This window comes from Xylaria bambusicola (assembly GCF_022495145.1).
Source record: "Xylaria bambusicola strain CBS 139988 unplaced genomic scaffold F5B22scaffold_3, whole genome shotgun sequence".
Classification (NCBI taxonomy): domain Eukaryota; kingdom Fungi; phylum Ascomycota; class Sordariomycetes; order Xylariales; family Xylariaceae; genus Xylaria; species Xylaria bambusicola.
In genome coordinates, this window is record NW_025953556.1 from 608,658 (window position 1) to 630,919 (window position 22,262).

The following is a 22,262-nucleotide window of genomic DNA, read 5'->3' on the forward strand; positions in this document are numbered from 1 at the left end:
TACAGTCGACTACACCACCTCTTTACAACATCTAAGCATTTCCCTCACACCCGATACCTAATGTGTGTGGACTTCACATTTTCCCGTTCTTTATCGGCGCATTTCCTTCTTCCTACCTAAGTGTAGTCTCCATCCTCTCGGCCCCCCGCCGGCCCCGTCCCATCGGCCTGACGATTATCTCAACCATGTGAGCCGAGCATCGGTAGCCATCAACAAACCCAAGAATCTCTTTTTCTTGCTTTGTGTCTGTTGCTCTGCTGGCCTGCAGGTGCCAACTACCACTAAGAAAGACCGTTGTTTCTGTAAACTATGTACCTACTCTACTTGGCCGTAGAACAACTATCAGCACTACCAACTCGGATGCGGTATAGATGCATTGCCGGTTTCATGCTCTAGTTGTGAATGGTCAGCGGCTGCCAGCACACACACGCACCTCTCCACCACCATACATGGATATCCCCTCCAACCTACGACGATGCTCGCGGCGTGTCAAAGCCAACTGCTACCTAGCTGGATGACCGAATCGCGACCGATGACCATTGCTGTCGTGCACCTGATTTCGATCGTGGAGTATGCGGCCGCAAGTGTTGGCTGGTTGTCAATTCTGCCTCATTTCTATCCGCATGCTCCGTCTGGCCAGGGAAGCAAGTCAGATCCAAAACTCTGCCTTTGTCCCATCATACTCATACCAACTACGCGGCCATATCCGTAGCACTATGACTTGATGGTTTCACATCCACAGCAGTCGGGGAGCTTACGCAATCAAAGTCATAGTATACCTATAATTGAGGTTATCGCGAAGACCAATTTTCTTCTTCACCTCCACTACTGTTGGAAAATCAACAAAAAACCAAACCATACCTTCGTTAACTCGTTGCTCCGGCTTCGGGGGCCAATTACAGTACAGTTCCAAGAGCAGCCGAATGCCGGACAACGAGTCAGCCTAACGTTGACCTTGACTCGCGAGCTATGTGATATTGTACATAGTAATGCTAACTCTAGCTCACCACCTTGGGGTGTTCCGAGGATCGATCTCAGAGTGTGAAGTAGGGGCGGGGCTAGAGATCGCCGAATTAGTAAGGGTATCCAAAAGAGACACCCAGCAGAGCGTTAATAATAACGCACATATATGCAGCATTCAGCTGTACAGCCGAATATAGTATGCATATCCCAACGCTCGTTAGCGGCCACCACCACTTACCCGTCGGTAAATAACGTCGCTTAGCCTTAGCGAGGCGACGCATCTGGTTTTTGAGGCCGGGTCGTCGATACCCAGATGTAGATGCATGTAAACCGATGGGTCTACCGAGACCAGCATCATACATGTCGACTCGTCGGTAGCAAACTTTTCTGCATCTTACCGAGGCGCTTTGAGGTTGCGGCTTGCGGTTTACCATAATCCCATCGACCAATTATGTGTACATACAGTAGTAGTACCGTTCTAGACATCGATCGGTCCGTGTTAACGTGTCTTGATGCGCATAGACGGACATTTCTGCTGGTTTAACCTTGTTGTTTGACCACCCAGAATCCTGTTATTGCGGTCACTTCTCCCCTGAAATTACGAGTATTTGCCCTCTGTCCAGAAAACTGTATGTAGGTATGTAAGTAGGTACAAGAACCAAATATCGACTACTATTCCACAGTATCATACTGGGTCGATCCAGTTCTAGCACCTAGGTAGTTTTGGCTAGTGTTAATGCTGCCGATCCATCCATCTTACCAAGTAGTTGCATACATTCGTAGGGACTAAACTCCATGTACATGATTACAACCCGTACTTATTTGACTGGTCCACCTATTTACGTATAGTTATTATATTTTTGTCGTCTTTGACTCGCCATCAAGTCTCTAATCTAGGCGCTTGTCTTTTTTTTCCTATTTTTTTTTCTTTTTGCAAGCATTAAGTTGCGATTGGCCATGCAGGGCCACTTGGTCTGGTCCCACTTTCGGCTGACTACCTACGTGTTGCCGCCAGCACTACTTACACCTGAAGTAAGGCGAATCAAGACGGTGCTCTACGGCGAGACCCCTCACGAGAATGAGTATAGCTTCAACAAGGTGAGAGGCATGAATCGCATCTGCCGCGTTCTAGCCTCGAGGTGGACTTTCACGGGAACTTCATTAATGATGTGGATCCATAGGCGTTTGCCATGTTAGCTAACATGTTCTCTACTTAATGCGGTTTGAACGTGCGCTACATATCATAGTATGTAGATAGATGTAAACGCCGCTGCGTACCTACTATCTAACTTTAGTTATCATGCTAATAGCCGCTTTATCCGATGTCAAGTCATCGTGGTGGCGCTTCACTAGGTATCCAACCCAGGCTTTACAAGTAGTGGTCTACTGCTACGAAGTATGTATATACAGTATGCTTTCTTCCCCAACTTGGAAAGTACATCCTGCTTGGATGCCAGCTCTAAGATCGAGGTTCGTGTAGGTGCGCCTCGATATGTCTGTCATCTTACCTTAAGATTCAACAGCTGCATATCCGCTAGGCTGGCATTGTATATGACGAATTCAAAGCTATCACAGCCCTTGGCATCTTCGAGAGCACGAGGATCATCATCAAGAGCCTGAAATGGTGAGACGAGTGTTGTAACGTTATCTAGTCTATTTACCAAGGAAGGTCCATTCTATCTCTTCAAATCTAGGAAGCCAGGTAAGACAGTATTGGGATCTCACAGCTCAGTCCACAGACTTACGAGTCGCCCGTGCTCAGGAAAAATCATGTCTCCGTACGCTCTCAGAGGTCAAGGCATCACGGTAGAAGTACGGCGCTGAATAATTGGACAGGGAGTAAGCCCCCTCTGAGGACTTCCAGGCCGAGTCCTAGACGACTCGTGAAGCCGAGGTGAATATCCCTTGGGACGTTTATTAGCACATTGGGCATTAAGACTGTTAGCGACGAGTTATTTGCTTCCAAGCTCAAATCAGCCCTCAAGTCTATTATCTTATCAACTATCGAGTAGCGTGACCTGTCCATGTGCGAAAGCTGACAACATATCCATGGAGCTATATCAAGTGGTAATCGAACATGCCTAAAATATATTAATCGCCATATCGATAGTCCATAGCTCGTTGCTTCTTGTGCTCCGCGCTCGAGTTGCTGTGGATAACTCATGCTTTTACGTACCAAGCCATACTCATCCTAAACATGAACTCATTGCCAAAAGGTTAGCGAGAGATTTTCTCTACGTAAACCCTCATCTTCCCTTAAATCATTCTTCGACATCATCCTCAGCCTGCAACGAATGAGCCAACCCGGCGGCTACAAAGGATCCCATCATCGTCGCGTTGGGGACACTTCGGAATACTGTGGCACAATCACCAGCAGCATAGACGCCAGGTACAGTAGTATTGAAGAAAGGTGGTAGGGTGGTGATATGACCCTGCGGTGCGAGCTCAACACCCAGGTCTTTCGCAAAGCAGCCATTCAACTCAAAGTCGGGAATATGCGCCTGTGTTCCGAGAGGTTAGCTCACAACTGTCATTGACACAATTTAGTATTCTTCAGTGTCCCTCGCCCCCTGTAAGCAGGGTTTGTAATTCATCCCATACTGGGCACACCGAGGAGCAAAAGCCGGGTACATAGGTCCAACTCACAATAAAACTCTCCTTATTCACTGTGCCGTCTTCAAGGGTGACCAGGACTCCCGCCTCGCCCTGGGCATCAGCATCTTTAGCAACGCTCTTGATCTTCCGGTTCTCAATATGGAGTTTCTTCGTATTTTTCAGCGCAGCTCGGACCTCAGCGCCGAAATCCTCGTTCCCGTTCGTGTAGACATTCACGGCGCCCGCAAATCTGCTTGCCATACGAGAAATGGGAGGTGCGAGCATGGAGTTACCCAAGACCCCGCTAGCAAGAACGCCCGCAGAGGGAGCGCCGCGCTCTTCATAGCCGTGGCAAAATAAGCAGTGGAATCTATTAGTGATTTCGTGGGCATGTTAGCATGAGATAGGAAAATGAAACCATGTGAGAGACCGTGTGAATGGGTGAAAGACTAACATTCCCTTCCCCCAAAGCTCCGAGTAACCCGGGATATCGGGCATGATATCCCTGATCCCGCTTGCGATGACAACTTTACGGCCTTCGTACTTCTCTCCCACGTCATCCACGGCTTCAAAACAGCCATTTTCAAGCTTCTTAACGCTCGCGACACCAACTTCTTTGAACTGGATCGTACTGTACCGCGATGTTATATCCGCCACTACGACGATTAGTACCAGTATTGTTGACACAAACACGTTAAGAAGTATTACACTACTACTAAAAGCTCGTAATAGGGGCGTAAACGATGGCTACAATGACGGTGAAAGGGAAACAGCCTGAAACCCAACTTACTTGACTTCGTTCGAAACTCGACCGGATTCCCATGATCCCATCCCACCACGTTGTGCATGTGTGCCGTGACCTGGTTCCGGAACGATCCCGAGCTGAACACCACGGCCGTATGAAGTTGGCGCGCGAGGCCTCCGGCAACAGCTAGGCCGGCTGGCCCACCTCCGAATACGAGCACATCTACTGACTTGGACATCGTTATTTTCTTGCGCTGATGGCTTAAGGGGTTGGGGATCTAGGTAGAATTCTATGGCGACGATAGACCGTAGCTGGGGGGTGTTAGCTGCCGTTGGCGTTGCGATGTCTTAATGATTCGTATGATAAATTGGAACGTTGCGATTTTCATAGAGTTCTGGGCTGGTTAGCTGAGAAAGGCCGGCAACCTGAATATAAAGTATTCATGCTCGGTAAGTTATCTCGGAGACATTCGAAGTAGGCACCTGTCCTTCCAAGTGACCGACCGTGTTCTTCGGACTTTTTGAATCAAAGTTGCCTATTCCAGCATCATAAACTCCCACAAAAGGGTCCGAGTGCATTGCCTCGTATATTAAACCTCAGCATTCACTCGGGGCTTTCCCTGGCTAAAGTCCCTGCTTCACCAGGCATTATAGCTTATAGTGTTTCCGCGTCAGCGGCCTGGCAGAACCGACATTGGATAATCGCTATCTCATGTAATTATTATAACCCGCTATTCTACGAGGAGAAGCTTGCTGGATTTTGATGATTGGTATAGTTTCTATCATACATTGTTTTACTTCCCAAGTGTTTGAGGCATAACACCGAGTAAACCCCAGAATAAAGTGAAAGGTGTCATTCAATTCACCGACTCCACCAGCCCAAGTATATATGGCTTTATTTAGCCTTTGCACATTATATAACATCGACTAATAGTATACATTTAGAAGATGAAAGGAATGAACCTAGCAGTACATGAATGCCAAGCCTCCCATTTCTTGCCAAATTCTCGTTGTAGCATAGCCTCTTCATCTTTCACCCTCTTCCACAAGGCCGTCATGATAGAAGCAAGTGCAACTCCAAGAAACGCCGGCTGTAATCCCTGCAGTACCGGAAATATCTTTGGAGGAGTGACACAGCTAAGTATACCGTCTGGCCACCACCATAACCTGAGCGCACCAATTGCCATAAGTAGCGAGGCTGTATAACTCGGATGCTGGATGTAACGGTAGAGACCGGTTGTTTTCAGCTGATCAGGCTCTGCAAGTCCATAGGTAAAATTGGTCCCCAAGCCGCTGTACGCCAGTACCCGGAGAGAGGCGCCAGCAAGGACAAGAGCAATGGGGACCGCCGTGTCCCTGGACCACGTGACGAAGTTCGGGTCTAGCCCATTGATCACACCATACCGCAGAAGAGGTCTGGGGATCTCAGGATACGTGAGGACGAGAGACATGTGATGCAGCGCTTGGGCACCGAGTGAGAGGTAGAGGATATTGCCGTACTTCTTCTGCGCGGTTACAGCCCACCGGATAGAATCCCCGGTAGAAGGGACCTTATCGGGCGAGGGATTGGGTGGCGTTGTGCCAACCCAGATACCAGCAGCAGAGAGGCCGATCGCAGTAGCCAGCGAGGCCTGTGGAAAGCTGATAGGGAGAACCATATTTGGCAGCAAAAATTGTGAGTGAGGCTCATGAGAACGTCTTCCAGACAGAAGATTCTGTAGATGGGGAGATTCCCTACTCACTTATAAAAAGTAGGTACTCTTGCTTGAGGTCAAAGTGGTTATGTCATAGGCTAGCCGTGGTAGATATATAGTCCAGCTAGGACAAATACGTGAAGCATCTTTTGCATTTTGAGGCCTAACTTGTATAACCGCAACTCAGCACACACATCAGCTCATTTTGGGCGTTCCAGCTCCAGCTCTGCCTTCATCGAGGTTCTTCTTCAAAGTCATATTTTCATGAAATACACATGCAGTGTGGTAAGAATGAGAGTTGACGGTACATCAAGAGTACAGATGAACGATTTACAACTTGGCAGGGTGGAGTGGTGGAGAAAGTCCCTGCACTAGATCTCATGCGCCTACCCGTCGACAAGCTTCGAACCAAGTACCGACACTCGTAGTCCCATGTCCTGCACGGTATTGACTGCCGGACTGGAATGCTGCGAGGCCATGAGTTCAAGTTGCTAGGATGGGCCAAGTCGTACGAGGATGACCTATCTTAGCTAATGTTCGATCTAGATAACACCGTTCGTGATGGACACAGCCGAGATGAAAACACCATCGACGCATTCCAGGCATAGTGGATGATTAAGTACGGTCATCTCCTCCAACTTTGAACGTCTCTGGGCCCATGCCTGGGTGAAAACCTCGTAAGTTGTCAGCAGTTACGGTACTTACCTACTTGATACGAATAGATCTGGTGATGCTTTTGGCCCTAAAGCTCAGTCCTTTTGTGAACTTCGCTGTATCGGCTTATAGGGCTCTAGTGTTTTGACAAGCGCCATTATAGCATGCCATGCTCCCACGAAAGTCACGATGCACGCTCTCCCTAAAGACTTTCATCTCTCAAAACAGAAAAGGCTTGTTGACCGGGCTTCCTAATCTAGAGTTCTGTCTAGAGTTAGGTCCAGATGTTTCGCGGTGTGTTCCGAGAGGGGACGTAGGAGCGGTACACAGGTATTTAAAACGTCGGCCGGCCAACAGTCTTGGAAGTGGAGGGGTTCGCCGCAAAGCGGAAAACTACATCTGAGTAGCAAATCACGAAGCACAAGAAGATGGCCCGAGGTGCGCCGCGGCGTCATTCCGCAGTTCCAGATTCCCTTCGGTACTACGTCAGCGAGTTCAGCTCCCTGACTGATGTTGGACACATGTTGAAATATGACCTGTCGCAGCCCGGCTGGTCTTGGGTGCCATCACACCAGTATTGAACAGGCAGGAGAGCTGCTGAAGCTGCTAAATGAGAGCACGCATGGCGTCCTTAGACTGGATGGTGCACACTTGATCTACAGAAATACCTGCCAAATTAGGGATCGCGATGCACTCCTTTACCGTGATTCTCGCTGGCCGGTGAGCTCCAGTGGAAGAGAAACGTGCAACACAATCCCAATCCATGCACGCTCCTAGTAATATAGTCTCGCAACACAGAATGCCAGTACCTACTAAATACACCAATTGTCTCGTGTATTTAAGAGTCCCTCTTGCCTGGCTGACTGAACAGTCATGTTTCTTGTTCTGCAAGCCTGGAGTTTACCAGAAATCATCCCATTGAAACAGAACCACCATGAAGGTATGGAGTCACTATCATTGATTTCACCCAAGCGCCCACAAATTGACAAGTAGCAGTTCACAACCATCTTCACCGGCCTAGCTGCCGTTGCTCTTGCCCAAGCTGACCTAGTCGAGCGTTCCGGTACCAGACTCACTCAGACAGAGGCCGCCTCTCGCCTCTCAGCCGGTGGCGTGGGATGGACGTCGAGCGGTGGCTGCTCAGATAAGACACGGCCAACCTGCACTTCATTTGACGGTGTATACTCCGGCACCGTAGATGGAGCCATTACTCTGAAGCGCGCGTGCGCCTGCACAGTGACTATCACCGGCGGCACAGAGACTGGTCACGCAAGCGGTACCTACAGGTTAGTTTAAATCACACCAATGGCGTTTTTCATGTTGAAGAGCTGCTGACATGCTTGGATATGAACCAGCCACGCAAATGGCTACAAGTTTGATTTCTCCAAGAATTCAGGACTTAACTCGTACATCACAAACTCGTTCACGCGCATCGCAAATCGTGCCGACGGCTATCCTCAATGGCAAGCTGCCTCAGGTAACATCTACTGTGTAAGCTCCTTCGACCATCCATATTAATATTAGATGAATCCATAGCTGACAGTACTCCCTAGGATGAGGGGAATCATTGGGATGTTACATTCTATTAAGCGTGATTGTTGTTAGCTGGAGAGCGAGAAAGGTTGGGAGATTTTATAACAAGGACAGAGATCTGGGCTTGGAACTTGATGCTATTCACCATATAATGATCTACCAGGGCTGCAAAAGTCCTTGGCGTCTTGATCTGGCTCTATATGAAGCTTGGGCTGCCAGCCCTGACTGCCTGGGTCTCATTGGCTTATTTCTTGAAGTGAAGTCTGTATAACCTCATTTTCAATATTGACTGTATGTCTCCGAAGATACTGCGCAGCCTGCATTACGCCCGTAGCTAAAGGCGAACTGCATGTTCATTTTGTACGCGTGTAACAGATTCATAGAGAACCATATATCTGACATATTTACAATCGTGCAAAATCTTGACTTGTCCAAAAAGAAAAGAAAAGATAAGCATGACTGTCAGACTGGCAGCGATGAATATATTCACATGGGGATATCATGTTCGGTGTGGGTGTTGTCCAACATGTCGCCTAGGTGTTTCGCTCAAATGGTTATGAAAATGGGAATGGATCTCAACGCTGACGCTTCAATGGGAAGCATTGGCCAAAGGATTGTAGCTGGGAAGATTATACTGCTTCCCTTTGGTCTTGATCAATTGCACAAGATGAAATGGCCTGATGCTTCCCTTTAGGAGGTATAGCTGTATGACTTGGGAGAATGATCTGCGTATCTAATCAGCATCTCGATTGCTTAGTGTACATCCAGTATGGAACACGGAGGAGCCATGTCATTTGTCATCAGGCACAGCTCCGACATTTTGTAATTAGCCGGAGAGAAGGTCGCCCGGCGCCGAGACTAAAGACACGATTGAAGATGGGATACACCCACGTTGATTTTTACCTTACACTCTAACCCCATATGTTTGAATAGTTGGCATGGAAATGACGCGGACGTTGGAGACTCTTCGCCTCTATCAAAAGAAAGAGATGGTCGATATGTTGACCCGGGGGAACTGATCATGCACAAGTATCTCCCGAGATTGCCTAATGACTCTCATATGCTGAAGCGAACCATGGATATTAATGGAGTCTCGCTGTGATATGAGTCAGTGCGGAGAGAAAACCTGGGGAAACGAGTACTAGGCTATCAGCGTTTCTGCAGCGTTGAACCCTGATAGACACATTAGACGACCTTGACCCCTTCCCCGCATGGAGAAGGAGAGGATGAACAGCAATTGATCAACGCCATGACGCCCCTATGATGAATCAGTCTCCCAGTGAGCGAATTGCAGCTCATCCCTCATCAGAGTAGGTTACAATCTTATACAACCTGACATCAGGGATGAAGTCATTTCCCAGAGGGCCTATCTAAGAGTTTCAAGACCAGTGTCCCACTCGATTCGATAAAGTGCGCGAACCGTGTATATAATAATAGCTAGAGCGACTCTGAAGTCAATTCCAGTCCTTCTCTGCTTAAGTAAAGATTCCATCAGCAGCAAACCCAGACTCCATCCACGAAATACCAAGAGCGACAGACAGCAATCATATCTCTCATCATGTCGGCAGACGGTCACGGACTCCCGGATAGCGCGATAATGGGTGCTCACGACATTATCCATCACGCAGAGCAAGAAGAACACGAGCACGAAGCCGCCTCGAAGCGTGGACTGCCAGACAGCGCCGTCGAGGCCGAGCACGACTTCATGCAGCATGCGGAGGACGACCTGGCCCGGCTCGAGGTATGTCGTCATCGATATATCAGTTCTTACTGATTTCCACTTTGGGCAATCGTGCTGATAACTTTTGTAGAAGAAAGGTGGCGGCCTGAAGAAGAAACTTGAGAAGTTGATGCCAGGGAAACATTGAAATATCAACAACTAGTCCTCGGTTGAGTCATCAAACAATTAATCGATCAATTCGTTTCAAATCGCTACGACACGCTGGTTTCGTATCAAGAGGATATGTAATATTGTATTGTATAACTGAATAATTCAATATCGGTCATGGAAGACGCATCTATATACAAATTGTACCATATATATTGACAAGATTATCAATTTCCATAATCTATCAGAGTAATCTCAATTTGGTATTAAACCCCGACTTGAGACATCAATTGTTTATCTGAATATTCGCAGTGGGAAAGTCGTGTATTGGGTTTCACTATATAGCACCACTGGTATCACGAAGTACATGCCTGTGAGTTACACCTATTATGGTCCCGACTTACAAAAGGTTATACAGATAGTGTAAATCATACGAGGGGAGCTAAGAACAAGAATTCGGCAATTGTTATGCGGTTAAAGTGATTTGTGCTCCGGATCACCATTACGGACTGGCAATATAGAGGGTGTCTCATATATCTACTGATCAGCCGCGGCTAAAGTTGCTGGGCCTCATCGATGTTTCCTTAAATGACCCTGAACTGTATGTATCCGTCGCGACACATTGCCATTAAGATTGAAGTAAAAAATAGAGATCTATACCCATACCACATGTCGAATAAGGGCGATATCCCAATGCACCTAGGTATCTAATGGCGACAACCGTAATCACCACACCGACACAAGAGGTCGCCCTGAATAGGGGAGAAAAGCCTCAAAGGCGCGATGTATCATCATTCATAAACTATTATCGGGATCCAGGCGACGGGTCACCACCAATGCCAGTGAGGATTTCAGAGTAAGCTATTCAATATTGATATACCATTCCTTACCAGTACTAGCCCTTCATATTTCCCAGCGGGAGGACTGACAAGGGACTTCTACGAACAGCAAAACAGTCAAGAACGAACGGCCAACAATTTCGAAACCAGCTATCATCAAAGACATCACAGGCCAAGAAGATACGTACACGCTCGACAAGTACGGCTTCCAGTTCTGCCGTCGACCAACCTTTCTACACGGCTCCGATTTCCACGACAGCGGGCTGGTCCAGGCGAAATATTATCCCGAGGCCAAACAACTGCTCAAGGATGTGTATTGCCCCCCATCTTATTCCTCCATTAATTCAATTATAGACAATGTAGATAGCAAGAGAACAAAGATGTAGTATTCGAGCTAACTCTTTGCTTCACAACTAGCACGGGGGCGCACCGTATCCATATCTTTGACCACAAAGTACGCATCGGCCCCTCGAACTGGCACAAACTAGGCGAAGGCAACCGGACTACGCGGGGTCCGCTATTCCGAGCACATGTCGACCAGTCGTATGCCGGGGCCGAGCTAGTTCTTCGGAGGCACTTCCCAGACGAGGCGGACGACCTGGTTAAGCGACGGTATCAGATAATCAATGTAGGAGTTCCTATATCTTCCTTTCCCCATCCTTCACCTGTGTATCCGAATTCAACTAGCTTTCATAGAAAGAATATTAGACTGCGACACCCGTGTTTACTGGTGGCTAACTCTCTCATATGATAGATCTGGCGACCGATCAAGACAGTCTATAAGGACCCCCTGACCGTAGCTGATGCAAGGTCAGTCCCAGAATCCGACCTCTTGGCAGCCTCGATCCTATATCCTCGAGGGGATCGAGATGAAACATGGACAATGCTGCCCAACGGCGCACACCAGTGGTACTTTAAGAACAGGCAGCAGCCTGACGAGGTACTACTCGTCAAATGCTTTGACTCCGCGACATTACCGGGTCTAGCGCGACGTGCCCCTCATTCGGCGTTCGAAGACCCCGACATGGCAGACTGCGGACATCGTGAGAGTATTGAGACTAGAGCCTTGGTATTCTACGATGATTAATACGCTCCGTGGGCTTGGAAAGGATCGGCAGTAGGTAAACTACAATATGCTATAAGTAAACTTTCAGACGCAAGCCCAGACAAGACTTGTTTCACTAATGCTACGGTTAATCCAACGACGACCGAGCTGGCATGTCTTGTTCTGTGCAATACTCAATTTGCTCTATACGTTGATGCCTCTAGAGCTTGCCTTGAAAAGCTATTACTCTGCGTGGGATTGTCGATACGGACTTGGTGCCGGGCTCGTGGCAATGCGGGGACGGCTCTTGAATATTGCTTCATACTATAACGCTTAGGATTAGGGATTGCCATTTCGAGGAAAGACGATTCGAGAGTGTTATTTGGTTCGCAGTGAACCAATGTGCCCTTCGAGTCTTAACAATAATCCGATTTCGAGATTCACTTACGTCTTGGCCATCTTCCATTAACCCCTCAACAACGGAAAGGTTGCCCGAGGTCTCCTCCTCGACCTTTGGGAAATAGCTGTCTTTCCTTTGGACCACTTTACTCTTCCTTTGTGAACGTCTTCTTTCTAATTGAGCTTTCTGTCGCGCTGCCTCGAAACCAGCCATGGAACGGCGTGTACGCGTTATTAGGTCATCATACTCTTCACCTCGCTCGAGGTCATTATCTGTGGTAGCCTCGTCGTTTGATTGAGTATGACTTGATTTCACAGGTGAGTGCTGCGGGCTATCATCTTCTGGTTCGAATGACGTCGTGCGGGCCATTGACATCCGCGTTCTCTCGGCTAAAGATAGTGTGTACCTGGATTTCTTCATAGGAGAAGGAGATGTGTTGTTCATAGAATTTAAAATCTCATCAGCAAGAAGTTGTGTTGGAGATTTCGGACGAGAAAATGGTTGCATGGAATCATTCGTCTTCTTAACGATAGGTGGCTGGTTTAAGATTGAAGAAGTACGGCTTTCCTCGTATCGATCACTGATCGTGCATTGATCGTCTTTTCGGGCGTTGCGTTTTTGCTCAACCTGGGTGGGGTAAAGCTCTGCTCTAGACCGCTTATACTCTCTGGGAGCCTCTGTTGCATCGCCATGACGAACAGGACTTGTCTTGCGAGTTTCACGTGGAACAGGTAGTTGTCTCCGAGTTGCTGGGAAACCTCTAGGGATGGCTGTTGGGCGAACATTGGGCTGAGAAGCTACCTCTTCTGTTTCGTCTTCCCAGTCGCTTAAGTCTGAGACAGGTTCATCTGCCGGTTCTGGTGGGGTAAATTGAGCCGAGGCGGTTCTAGTAGGTCCTCTTCTAGTATCGTTTATTAAGCACGAAAAGTCAGGTATTTCCATGCTCTTAAATGTTTCCAGTTCCGTTGTCAGCCTATTGAGTATTTTCACATATTCAGCTGGCGGATCATCGGATCTAGGATGACTTAGGCTCGCAAAGTCGTTGAATTTAAGGTCGAGGTGGGCTGTGAAATCAAAACTAGTTTCATTTTGATTTGGCCTAGGTGTGGCGTTTTGGGTCACCTTTGGTCGAATATCCCCAAAGTTATCTCTGCGAAAATCCTCCCATTTCCGCAATCTGGATTTCTGGTGGTCGACGCGTTGTTCCAGTTGTTCCAGTAAGCCAGTAGTGTGCTCCTCCAAGTCTGTGATGTTTCCAGTTTGAACGCCTCTCCAAACATCATTAAATGGCGTACTTAATAAGCCACGCTTCTGGGACGAACTACTGTCGAGTAAACCTTCGACCCATTGCTCATTGCCGGTCCAGTGGTTTCTCAGTATCCTACGAACTTCGGCCTTATCTGTGTCCGGTATCTCAATGGCTTTGTCTTGTGCCGTATGCTTTGCTTGTTCTCGCCGTCGAGAAAGTCCTCGCTCCTTCATTGCTAGCAACTCGGCAAAGTCACGGTACTTCTGTCGAGCAGTGCCCTTCTTTCTTAATATCGACTTCAAAGAGACTTTGTGTGCAAGCAGCAATCCATTCAGCTCAGTTCTGTCACCCGTATAACCCCAATTCTCTAATGAGATGCTTTCTGAAACGGTAGGTCTGTATTCCAGGCCCGAGTTGAGGGCCCTTTCAGCAACCTGCTTCTTCAGCACCGCGGAAGAAAAGACGGCCAGGACCTCCTCCAACCTCTCCCCCTTGCATTCATCAAGCATTGTTTTCCGTATAAGAACATCGCGACCAAGCACGCCATTTCTTTTAGCTGCTTCTAGACTTCGTACTAGAGCAGCACGTAGGTTAATCGATTGAACCTGATCGGCAGGTGGGTAGAAAGGACGAAGTTTCTATAGTTCAGTTAGCCGTAGCACAATCAGCCAGCGATGAGACGTCACTCCACAACATACGTTCTGTGCTTCGTTATGGTCCCATAGGCAGAATAGCTGGTAGAGAGCCCACTCGACACATTGGATGCGTTTCTTCTGTCCACCGAGAGCATCCCTGGCGGAGAAAGTGGTAGGTGTTATGTCAGGCCAGTCAGGCTCATGGTCAAGGTCCAAGAGACGCGAGTTAGTCAGGAACAGCAGCACATTGGAGGTGCACGTCGGTATCTGTGGCAATTTGCTAAGGAGTGGTGCTGATGCTTGAGGGGCGGTCAGGGTCGACTTGGTGGTTGTGCGCAAAGATCGTGTTCGCGCCAAAGATGAATTGGATTGGTAGGCCGACATGGTGGCATCGTCTTCTCCCTACCGCAAAAGGAGCGTGTGATAGCCGTACAAGCATGCGGTATATCTCGAGGTTGTCTTAGATGTGCTCGATTCGAGACACTACCTCTATTTACATCGAATTTCCGTATTGCTATGTAAGGTCTATCGATATCCCTTTGTCACATGCCGCCCATAGAACAGCTTTATTGGTACACTACCTTAAGTACTACCTAGGCGGGTGGCTACATATGTAAGTAGCTATTCCCGCTAGGTATATGTAAGCCCTGGAGTACTTAGCCTACCTGTAGGTACCTAGAGGTATTCTCCGGGCGCTACCCCTACCCCTTACAGACTTAAGTACAGTAGCCACCGCCAATTCGATTTATAGGTAATATTCCACCCGCACTGTGCCCCATTCACTTGCATCTATGTAGTACTATGTGTATACCTAGACAAGCACAATGCAACAGTCACTCGTTCATCACAATAGAAAGCCTACGAAGTATGCATGCAAAATAGGTATAACTAGGTATAATTTACTTCTTCACGAAAGGAAGCGGACAACACGGAAATAAAGCAATGCGGATTTCTAGTACCAGTATGGCATTTAAATGGGTAGCATCTCTTAATTCATCCAGCCCAGCCGAATATGTGTTCCACACAGCCAGCTAGGTTCCGTCTCATTCATCTTGTCATCGCGTATGATCAACCAAGACAACAGCATCCGCTACCCTTCAGCCACATCTCCCGGTGCACTGGTCGACAGTTATGCATTTGCAGGCACCACAAGTGCCTGCAAGTGTTATCGTGAGGGAACCTGTGATGGGATCACAGTGGGCACCGCTATTTGCCGCTGAACAAAGGCTCGTGGTTCCTGGAGAGCCGCAGTCGAGACGCCAGGCAGGAGGACCACCTGCTGGTGTAGGATTGGCGTCACCAGATACAACATCGTTAGCTGCGAGACTTGTTGCGAGCTCTGCTGGAGAGTTTTCTTGTAGTAGAACGGTGGGCGCCGCGATAGTCGTGACGGCGTGGAAAAGAAATACGACAGAGGCTGCGAACTGTAGCCGTTAGCTCGATGCCTCCGTGTGGACTGGGCTACAGAACATACCTTCATCTTGACAGCTACGGGAAGGGCAACTTTGTTGAACGACTGGATGATGTAGAAGATAAGGTAGGTTGGCAGTAGCTCTTGGGGTCTCGGTCACTTATATTCTATCTCATGTCGGAGGATTAAACCCAGCGACCTGGTTGCGTTACCCGACGTTCTAGATTTCCTTTTCAAGGCAAGATTCATAAGATCTTGTTTTAAGTCAGTACCATGCTTCTCATATGATATATCCAGGTTGCATGACAATTCAAGAGCCTTTTCGATAAATCGAGTCCTCAGGGGTCTCGAGGGGCTGGAACAATCTATCTAAATCCATGGCGAGTAGGGTCGCCCCAACATGTACCAAATGGAATCCAAAGATGTTTCCCTTCCAAAAACAAGTGGCTCCTTTTGAGGAAACCTCTGCTGCCATCATTGGGTAATTACTAGATACCGACGAAACATAGAGACTTGGTTGGTTTGTTTAGCTTAATAAACGATGCCACACTACGAAAATACGCATGGGGGAATAACCCTACATGACAGCGAAAACTTTGGCATTTCTTCTTCGTTCATATTATAATGCTCCAGACCGAATAACCATGCTGATCAGAAATGTACGTCATTACTACAACTTGTACTTGCAGGTACAGCTAATCAATATGGAATAAATTAAAGCGCATGAGGGAACATGAGGGGCTCAGCCATGGATTCAGCAGGCATATGATAAGTCTTTTTCGAAAAGGGGAAATACCCAAATCTAGCCACTCGATGGAAGGCGGTATCATCGTCCGTGGAAGCCAAGTGTTGTTTGAACCTGGTAGTGCTCGCCTAGCTGCCATTAACGGAGATTCGGAGCAGCCAGAATAGCAGAATCACGTTACTATTAATAACTAGAATGCAGCCTTTCTTATTAACCGAGGGTTGAACAGCTGTCCATATCTCGCGAGCACTTCCCTACTAGAGGAGATGTTGGCGCAATTAACGCGGCTTGAATTTAGCCGCCTTGGAGATGCCAATGTACCATTCGGCCTTTTAGTAAATCAGCTATTAATCGCGAACCTAAAGATAGGACTGCGGGTTTGCTCGCAATGATGCGAGACACCAACGGTCTTAATGCCATGTTAGTTCAGTTGTTTAGTAGAAAGGGTTTGCTGGTTCATTATGGTGGCATTCCATTAATGATATCTCTCGGGACGCTCCCGACCTGTCGCTGCTGGCTCTCCGTTACTGCTCCCGGACCTTAGAAGTATGTAAACTTGAAGATAAAAAAAGACAGAAGATTGCTAAAGCTGTCTAGTCTAGAATCATGTCTCTTCCTACCGTCAGTCTCATGCATTTGCTATGTGCACTTAACTCATCGCCTTTTACGAAATCTGAATTAACACTTTGGAAATGAAAATGTGACGATTCACTACATTAAGAGCCTCGAACGAAGGCCAGTAAAGGAGCACATGTGTCACCGGTAGAGAGACAAGTAGTAAGACCGAAGACTCAGGATTGCTCTGTTAGATTGAACGTATTATTGGGGTTTGAGAACAAGCCTAAATCATAGCTTCGAGAAGACCGTGGCCACACTACCCCCCATTTCGATAATAGTACTCTTATTCCTTACCCAGGCTTCGAGTCCTCTTCTTCCATTTTCGACACCAAGACCGCTCTGCTTCCACCCACCAACTGCCATCTCAGCCGGTGACTCGCCCCAGGTGTTGACCCACGTAATACCAGCTTCCAGCCTAGATATGACTATATGGCATTGATCAATGTCTCTACCCACGACGCCCGCTGCGAGGCCTAGCTCCGTGGTGTTCGCGCGCTGGACAGCCTCATCGACGGTATCGTATGTGAGAATCGACATGACAGGGCCAAATATCTCACTCCGCACAATCACCATGTCATCCTTGCAATCGGTGAACACTGTAGGCTGAACCCAAAAGCCTTTTCGGAGGTTTGCAGGCAGGTTAGCGGGTAGATCTGAACCACCGCATAAAAGAGTTGCTTTATCCTCCTCAATACCACGTCGGATATAATCGACAACCTTCGCATGATGAACCTTGCTGTTCAGGGGACCGAAATTTGTAGCCATGTCAGAGAGATCGCCAGCACGGACGAAGGGAATTTTCTCGAGAAGCAGCTTTTCGAAGTCCTTCTTCATGGCGCGTGGGATGAAAACTCGCGTGCCGTTCGTGCACACCTGGCCCGAACTGAAGAAATTCGCCATCATGGCTACGTCTACTGCTTGGTCCAACAGCGCATCTGGAAGGACAACTAGCGGGCTTTTCCCGCCAAGTTCCATGGTCACATATTTCATGCCACCAGCGGCAGCACCGGCCACTTTCCTCCCTGTAGCTACTTGCCCAGTGAAACTGACCTTCGCAATAGAGGGGTGTGATGTCAAGTATGCACCGACCTCGCCGGCGCCATATATGACGTTGAAGACACCGTCTGGCAGCCCTGCATCTCGATATACCTCGGCTAAGTACTGTGCGTGTAACGGGGTGAATTCGCTTGGCTTGTACACCATGCAGTTCCCCGCAGCGAGGCACGGCGCCGACTTCCAGAGTGCAATTTGGATTGGATAATTCCAAGCCCCGATTCCAGCACATACACCAAGGGGCTCCTTGGAGGTGTACACCATGGCAGACGGCCGGAGGCGGAAAGACTCTCCATTCAGACCTCCGCTGGCCACTAAATTCGCGAAATACTCAAGCACATCTGCACCCGTCACGACATCAACGGTTGAAGTCTCGGAGAAAGGCTTGCCAGTATCAAGCATCTCAACTTGTGCGAGAGCGTCATTTCGCTGCCGCAGTAAGGAGACGGCACGTTGCAGGATCCGCGCACGCTCCACTGGTGGTGTGGCTGACCATGATGAGAAAGCCGTTTGTGCCGACTCAATAGCAGCATCTATTGACTGATGAGACGAATTATGTATCCTACACAGGGGCTCTCCGTTTGACGGGTCGATGGACTCAAAATAGCCTGACGAACTTGAGGCTGGCTGTGCTTTGCCCGAATAGAAGGTGTGACGCTCTGCTTCCGTTTGAATCATCTTGAGGACCTGGGCTGTTACGGCGTATTGGAGCTGAAGGCTGCTGATTTGTTTGATATGACCCCTTGAGGAGTCTAGCAATTATGTAAAACGTGAACAGTACTTAGATAGACGTGGAGACGGGTTTGTAATATTTAGTCTAGTGACGAGTCCTAAGCTACCTAGTTAAGCAAGTGTAACCAGCCACCAGCCTAAAATGTCAGCGCACGCCAGAATTCATTTATCAACCTGGGAAGATTAGAGACGCTTACACTGCCAGTACACTGCCTAGCGTATGATCCAGTCTCGTGCTATACAAGTACACCACATCGATCGAGAGGTAGCTGACTTGTGCTCATCCGCCACCCGCCACCGGGTCCCGGCAAGGGTGTGCGCTGGGGGTTGGAGAAGATCGGTGAAGGAGTACTAGCAAGTGGTCTCGCACACCTGCACAAAACATATGATTTCCATTCGTTTGCTATGTTTTCGAGACAGCTGTCTGAGTTGAGAGAGGCTGTGATCTGCGTTTCGTCCAAGTAACATTATTTGGTAACATCCGGCGGTATCGGGGCGGGGGCGGGGCGGCTTTGCGGCCGTCCGTGAGCTTTATTCATAACCTGTCGGGCAACCACCTGTCATGGCCACCTATCATGGCTATCTTACAATCTGCCTACTTAGCTACCTAGCTACCTAGCTACCTAGCTACCTAGGGAATCTAGGGATTCCTTGTTGCACTTTATTCTGATATCTATTTCAGTCGTACCTCTATCTCAGCTACCGGCTAGATCTGAGTACTATGTAGAAGGACCGATGAAAAGTGGACTCCTTGCGTGTCCTAACAGCCCCGAAGCAAAGCAGTGCCTTGAAAGCATGGGCTGATTCCTGCACTAGAGAGCTTGATACCTATCTAGGTAGTGTGCTCTCAAGTCCCTGCATCGTGGTCTGTGTAAAAGGACGAGAAAGGGTACGTAGATGGTGGGGTGCACGTGGATCACCTCTTATCACACCGCAACCTCTGCTCATAGCAAACATGCCTTATTCAACTTGTGAGTGTCAAGTCTTTGGTGTTACTGGTGCCCCATGAACAAGCTGGGAGAGTCCTGTAGCTATAGAAGAACCAAATTGATTTGAACAGAACTTTAGAAGGTGTTATAGATAAATGCTGCCAGCGAAATGTTCACTTTATCCATCACCTTGGTCGATCCTGTGTGGGTAGAACGTATTAGTCAGATGGCTGCAGTAGTAGAGGATTCGTACCAGGTAGTCTAGTCTAGTTTAGTGTTTCATGCCTACTGAGTAGCGTACGGTAGACCATCTTCTATCGGCCTTGGCGAAGGATCTCACTCTAGAGTTCTTCATTAAAAAAAAATAAGAGACTGGCGGTCCTGCCTTTGTTGAATCTATTAACCTATCTGAAGCCATACCGAACAAAAGAATCAATTGGATAGTCGACTTTGCCGTAACGCACGACTTCTGAAGCCAAAATGACTACCACTCAGCTTCCCATCACGGACACTGATAAGTACGATTATGTTATCGTCGGTGGCGGGACAGCGGGTTGTGTTGTTGCTGCGAGGTTGGCCGAGAACCTACCACACAAGAAGATCCTTTTGATCGAAGCCGGGCCTAGCGACTATATGGATGATCGTGTCCTCGATCTGCGACAGTGGCTGAACTTGCTTGGCGGTGAACTTGACTATGACTACGGCACGACTGAACAGCCAATGGGTAGGTGACCGGTTCTTAGTAGTATAACGACTGGAAAGTGCTCACAGGGTGAACAGGCAACTCCTTCATTCGACACTCGCGTGCAAAGGTTCTTGGAGGATGCTCATCACACAACACCTTGATCTCCTTCAAACCATTTCAATATGATTTGAATATCTGGCAGTCACTCGGAGCTAAAGGTTGGACGTTCCCAACTTTCATGAACTCAGTGAGCAGGTTGAGAAATACCATCCAGCCAGTTCACGCAAGGCATAGAAACCAGCTGTGCAAGGACTGGGTTGAGTCATGCAGCACAGCATTGGATATTCCCGTAATCGACAATTTCAATAAGCAAATCGAGAAGACTGGGTCGCTCAAGACAGGCGTTGGATTTTTCTCAGTCAGCTATAACCCGGATGATGGCAGACGGTCTAGTGCCTCTGTAGCCTACATCCACCCTATTCTGAGAGGCGAAGAGAAACGGCCGAACTTGACAATTCTGACTCATGCCTGGGTCTCCAAGATCAATGTCAAGGGCGACGAGGTCAGCGGCCTGGACCTCACTCTCCAGGATGGCTCCTCACGCCAGGTGAAGGCGAAATGTGAAACAATCCTATGTGCCGGAGCTGTTGATACGCCCCGTTTAATGTTACTCTCGGGACTGGGACCTAAGGATCAGCTGACTTCGCTTGGTATTCCTGTCGTCCGTGATATTCCGGGTGTAGGCGAAAACTTACAAGACCATCCCGAGAGTATCATCATGTGGGAGTTGAAGAAGCCCGTGCCGGAAAACCAAACTACGATGGACTCTGACGCAGGGATCTTCTTGCGTCGCGAAGCTCCTGGTGCGGGTGCCAAGAAGTCAGCAGCAAACCCACATGGGCTTTCTGATGGCGACATCGCAGATGTCATGATGCACTGCTACCAAATCCCCTTTACCCTTAACACTCTTCGTCTCGGATACCCCGATGTCCCGGATGGATTTGCTTTCTGCATGACGCCCAACATCCCACGCCCAAGATCTCGAGGACGGTTGTTCCTAACCTCTGCTGATCCTAAGGTCAAGCCAGCTCTCGACTTCCGGTACTTCACTGACCCCGAGGGTTATGATGCCGCCACACTTGTATACGGAATGCGGGCTGCTCGCAAAGTTGCCGAGCAAGCACCCTTTAAAGATTGGATTAAGAAAGAGATTGCACCAGGTCCCAATGTGCAGTCAGATGAAGACCTGAGCCACTACGCACGCAAGGTGGCGCACACGGTCTACCACCCGTGTGGAACGACCCGAATGGGCGACACAAAGACGGATGAACTAGCTGTTGTCAACGAAAAACTCAAGGTTCGCGGCTTCAAAAACCTGCGTATTGTCGATGCTGGAATATTCCCGACGATTCCGTCAATCAACCCTATGGTGACGGTACTGGGATGTGCCGAGCGTGCTGTTGATTTAATCATTGAGGAGGCTACAACAGTTCCGGAGAAAGCCCGCCTATAAATTCAATTTAAGGTTGTTATAGGAATATTCCGGAAACAAGCCGAGAGCTACGAGCATCATCGAGTTGTTTAACTCACAACAGGGGGCGGTGTATGAAGAGCATAGGCGGAAGCTAGTGAGAGAGTGTATAGTTAACGATATCCAAATGAAATGACACAAACCCTACTAAATGTGAAGTAGTGATTTGGGACTTGACATTTGTGCGAAATTGTAAGAATGGGCTTGAATATTCAGCCTGAAGCATCATGGATATAAATGTATCATTCCGGGTTGGGCATTGCCCAGGTGGTTACATCTATCTATAATGTGGCTTGACAAATTCAGTGTGGCTGACGCGCCGTGATAGTGGGACTAAAAACCAACCAGGTCTAACGTGGTAGCCCAAAATAGTAGGCGG

General features: G+C 48.3%; 8 protein-coding genes across 8 annotated transcripts; 4 read left to right on the forward strand and 4 right to left on the reverse strand.

Annotated features, from left to right (window-relative positions):
- Nucleotides 1–2,903: 2,903 nt before the first annotated feature.
- On the reverse strand, nt 2,904–4,892 carry F5B22DRAFT_257849 (uncharacterized protein). Its single transcript, XM_047970068.1, has 4 exons — nt 4,349–4,892; nt 4,013–4,214; nt 3,610–3,928; nt 2,904–3,464 (listed from the first exon to the last, which is right to left on the reverse strand). Exons 1-4 carry the CDS (start codon nt 4,539–4,541, stop codon nt 3,225–3,227), a joined length of 954 nt encoding a protein of 317 aa, XP_047835238.1. The 5' UTR covers nt 4,542–4,892; the 3' UTR covers nt 2,904–3,224.
- F5B22DRAFT_257813 (uncharacterized protein) lies at nt 4,893–6,571 on the reverse strand. The gene has a single exon (XM_047970067.1). The coding sequence runs from the start codon at nt 5,958–5,960 to the stop codon at nt 5,244–5,246; it is 717 nt and encodes a 238-aa protein (XP_047835239.1). The 5' UTR covers nt 5,961–6,571; the 3' UTR covers nt 4,893–5,243.
- Nucleotides 6,572–7,319: 748 nt separating this feature from the next.
- F5B22DRAFT_257807 (uncharacterized protein) lies at nt 7,320–8,386 on the forward strand. The gene is made up of 4 exons (XM_047970066.1): nt 7,320–7,590; nt 7,647–7,936; nt 8,006–8,141; nt 8,204–8,386. Exons 1-4 carry the CDS (start codon nt 7,585–7,587, stop codon nt 8,237–8,239), a joined length of 468 nt encoding a protein of 155 aa, XP_047835240.1. The 5' UTR covers nt 7,320–7,584; the 3' UTR covers nt 8,240–8,386.
- A 1,355-nt stretch (nt 8,387–9,741) lies between these two features.
- Nucleotides 9,742–10,051, forward strand: F5B22DRAFT_642037 (uncharacterized protein; the record flags this gene model as incomplete). Its single annotated transcript, XM_047978066.1, has 2 exons — nt 9,742–9,924; nt 9,995–10,051. 2 exons carry the CDS (start codon nt 9,742–9,744, stop codon nt 10,049–10,051), a joined length of 240 nt encoding a protein of 79 aa, XP_047835241.1.
- Nucleotides 10,052–10,605: 554 nt separating this feature from the next.
- Nucleotides 10,606–12,076, forward strand: F5B22DRAFT_257942 (uncharacterized protein). The gene is made up of 4 exons (XM_047970069.1): nt 10,606–10,867; nt 10,960–11,163; nt 11,268–11,478; nt 11,605–12,076. Exons 1-4 carry the CDS (start codon nt 10,722–10,724, stop codon nt 11,935–11,937), a joined length of 894 nt encoding a protein of 297 aa, XP_047835242.1. The 5' UTR covers nt 10,606–10,721; the 3' UTR covers nt 11,938–12,076.
- Nucleotides 12,038–14,748, reverse strand: F5B22DRAFT_257953 (HAUS augmin-like complex subunit 6 N-terminus-domain-containing protein). The gene is made up of 3 exons (XM_047970070.1): nt 14,243–14,748; nt 12,344–14,182; nt 12,038–12,219 (listed from the first exon to the last, which is right to left on the reverse strand). Exons 1-3 carry the CDS (start codon nt 14,561–14,563, stop codon nt 12,139–12,141), a joined length of 2,241 nt encoding a protein of 746 aa, XP_047835243.1. The 5' UTR covers nt 14,564–14,748; the 3' UTR covers nt 12,038–12,138.
- A 528-nt stretch (nt 14,749–15,276) lies between these two features.
- Nucleotides 15,277–18,684, reverse strand: F5B22DRAFT_642040 (betaine aldehyde dehydrogenase; the record flags this gene model as incomplete). Its single annotated transcript, XM_047978067.1, has 3 exons — nt 15,277–15,603; nt 15,654–15,695; nt 17,248–18,684. 3 exons carry the CDS (start codon nt 18,682–18,684, stop codon nt 15,277–15,279), a joined length of 1,806 nt encoding a protein of 601 aa, XP_047835244.1.
- Nucleotides 18,685–20,147: 1,463 nt separating this feature from the next.
- F5B22DRAFT_633261 (GMC oxidoreductase) lies at nt 20,148–21,865 on the forward strand (the record flags this gene model as incomplete). Its single annotated transcript, XM_047976812.1, has 2 exons — nt 20,148–20,391; nt 20,448–21,865. 2 exons carry the CDS (start codon nt 20,148–20,150, stop codon nt 21,863–21,865), a joined length of 1,662 nt encoding a protein of 553 aa, XP_047835245.1.
- Between the last annotated feature and the right edge of the window lie 397 nt (nt 21,866–22,262).